Here is a 1166-nt window from a genome sequence, read left to right on the forward strand (position 1 = left end):
TATATATAGTTGAATAACTTGTAAAAGAAAATTGAAATAACCCCTTTTTTTCCACATTGGGATTAACATTTGAAGTATATCGTATTGAGTCTGAATGTCACCTGTTGCAGCTGCAGCACGTACACTGCAATGTTTGTGTTATGATTGTATCAATTGACTCTTCTTGCTCATTATAAGAATTTATGCAAAACTGACAGATATTTTTATGTCCAACCGTGAATWAAAAGAGAGTTCATTCCAGAGCTTAAAGAATGAAACACTGCTTTAGGAACTCGCAACTTAAAACAACAACAACAAAAAAAATCCTAATCTAATTTATATGAAATTGTGCAGTGATAAAGTTTAGTTTTATATCATTTATTGCTTCACTTTAAGAGGCACTTAGGAGGAGTAGTAAACTTATTTAATGTGTTTCTCTTGTGTGTTTTCAGCCACCTGTGCGTGATGGCCCGGTTACACGCAGTGCCAGCAGAGCCGCCTCTCTTCACTCACTGTCTGATGCCTCTTCTGATTCATTTAATCACTCTCCTGGTGAGATAGATAAAACTGTTTTCTTTCTTCTTTTCTTTTCACTTCCATCATCCAAGGTTAACTTTGGAACAGTTCAATGGCATTTATAAAACACAGCTTTTGTACTGTGTACCAGGAAAATGTTATTGAATATAAAAACTGCTCTTTATTTCAGCAAATATCCCTGCATAAAAAAAGCATTTATCTTTTTATTTAGTCGTGGCTTAACGTTCTTTAGGATTCATCTTGTTTTCATGGTTTATCATTTTTTTATGTGTTTTGTGTGTCATGTTTTGCATCTAACTCAGAATTAATACAATCTTAAATGCCACAATTTGCCAGTGACATTTTTAAAGCTAAATCAAGTAGATCTTTTAAGACTTAAAATGTCTTGTTTTATTTATTCATCATATAGATCTTTGACCTTCGCTTTAATTTTTTATCTGAATCAGAATCAGTTTTATTGCCATTATCAATTAACAGGATTCACAGACTAGGAATTTACTTCGTTGTAAAGGTGCCATAAGGATAAAATATAACAAATAAAGAAAATACAAAGGATAAAGGGAAAAAAATATAATAAAATATATAAAACATATGTACACCAGTTCAATACACTAATCAGAGCAGACAATATAGTTGGAGTAGTGCAGTTA

At 31.8% G+C, this 1166-nt stretch overlaps 1 protein-coding gene across 1 annotated transcript in view; it reads left to right on the forward strand.

Moving 5' to 3' along the window:
- LOC106535289 (vitamin D3 receptor A) overlaps positions 1-1166 on the forward strand; it is a gene marked incomplete at both ends in the record, with an annotated part of 10362 nt that overhangs the window by 7550 nt on the left and 1646 nt on the right. The window contains 1 exon segment of the mRNA XM_014032262.1: positions 432-531. Within this exon segment, the coding sequence (XP_013887716.1) occupies positions 432-531 (100 nt within the window).

Source organism: Austrofundulus limnaeus, unplaced genomic scaffold (assembly GCF_001266775.1).
Source record: "Austrofundulus limnaeus strain Quisiro unplaced genomic scaffold, Austrofundulus_limnaeus-1.0 Scaffold1406, whole genome shotgun sequence".
Lineage (NCBI taxonomy): Eukaryota > Metazoa > Chordata > Actinopteri > Cyprinodontiformes > Rivulidae > Austrofundulus > Austrofundulus limnaeus.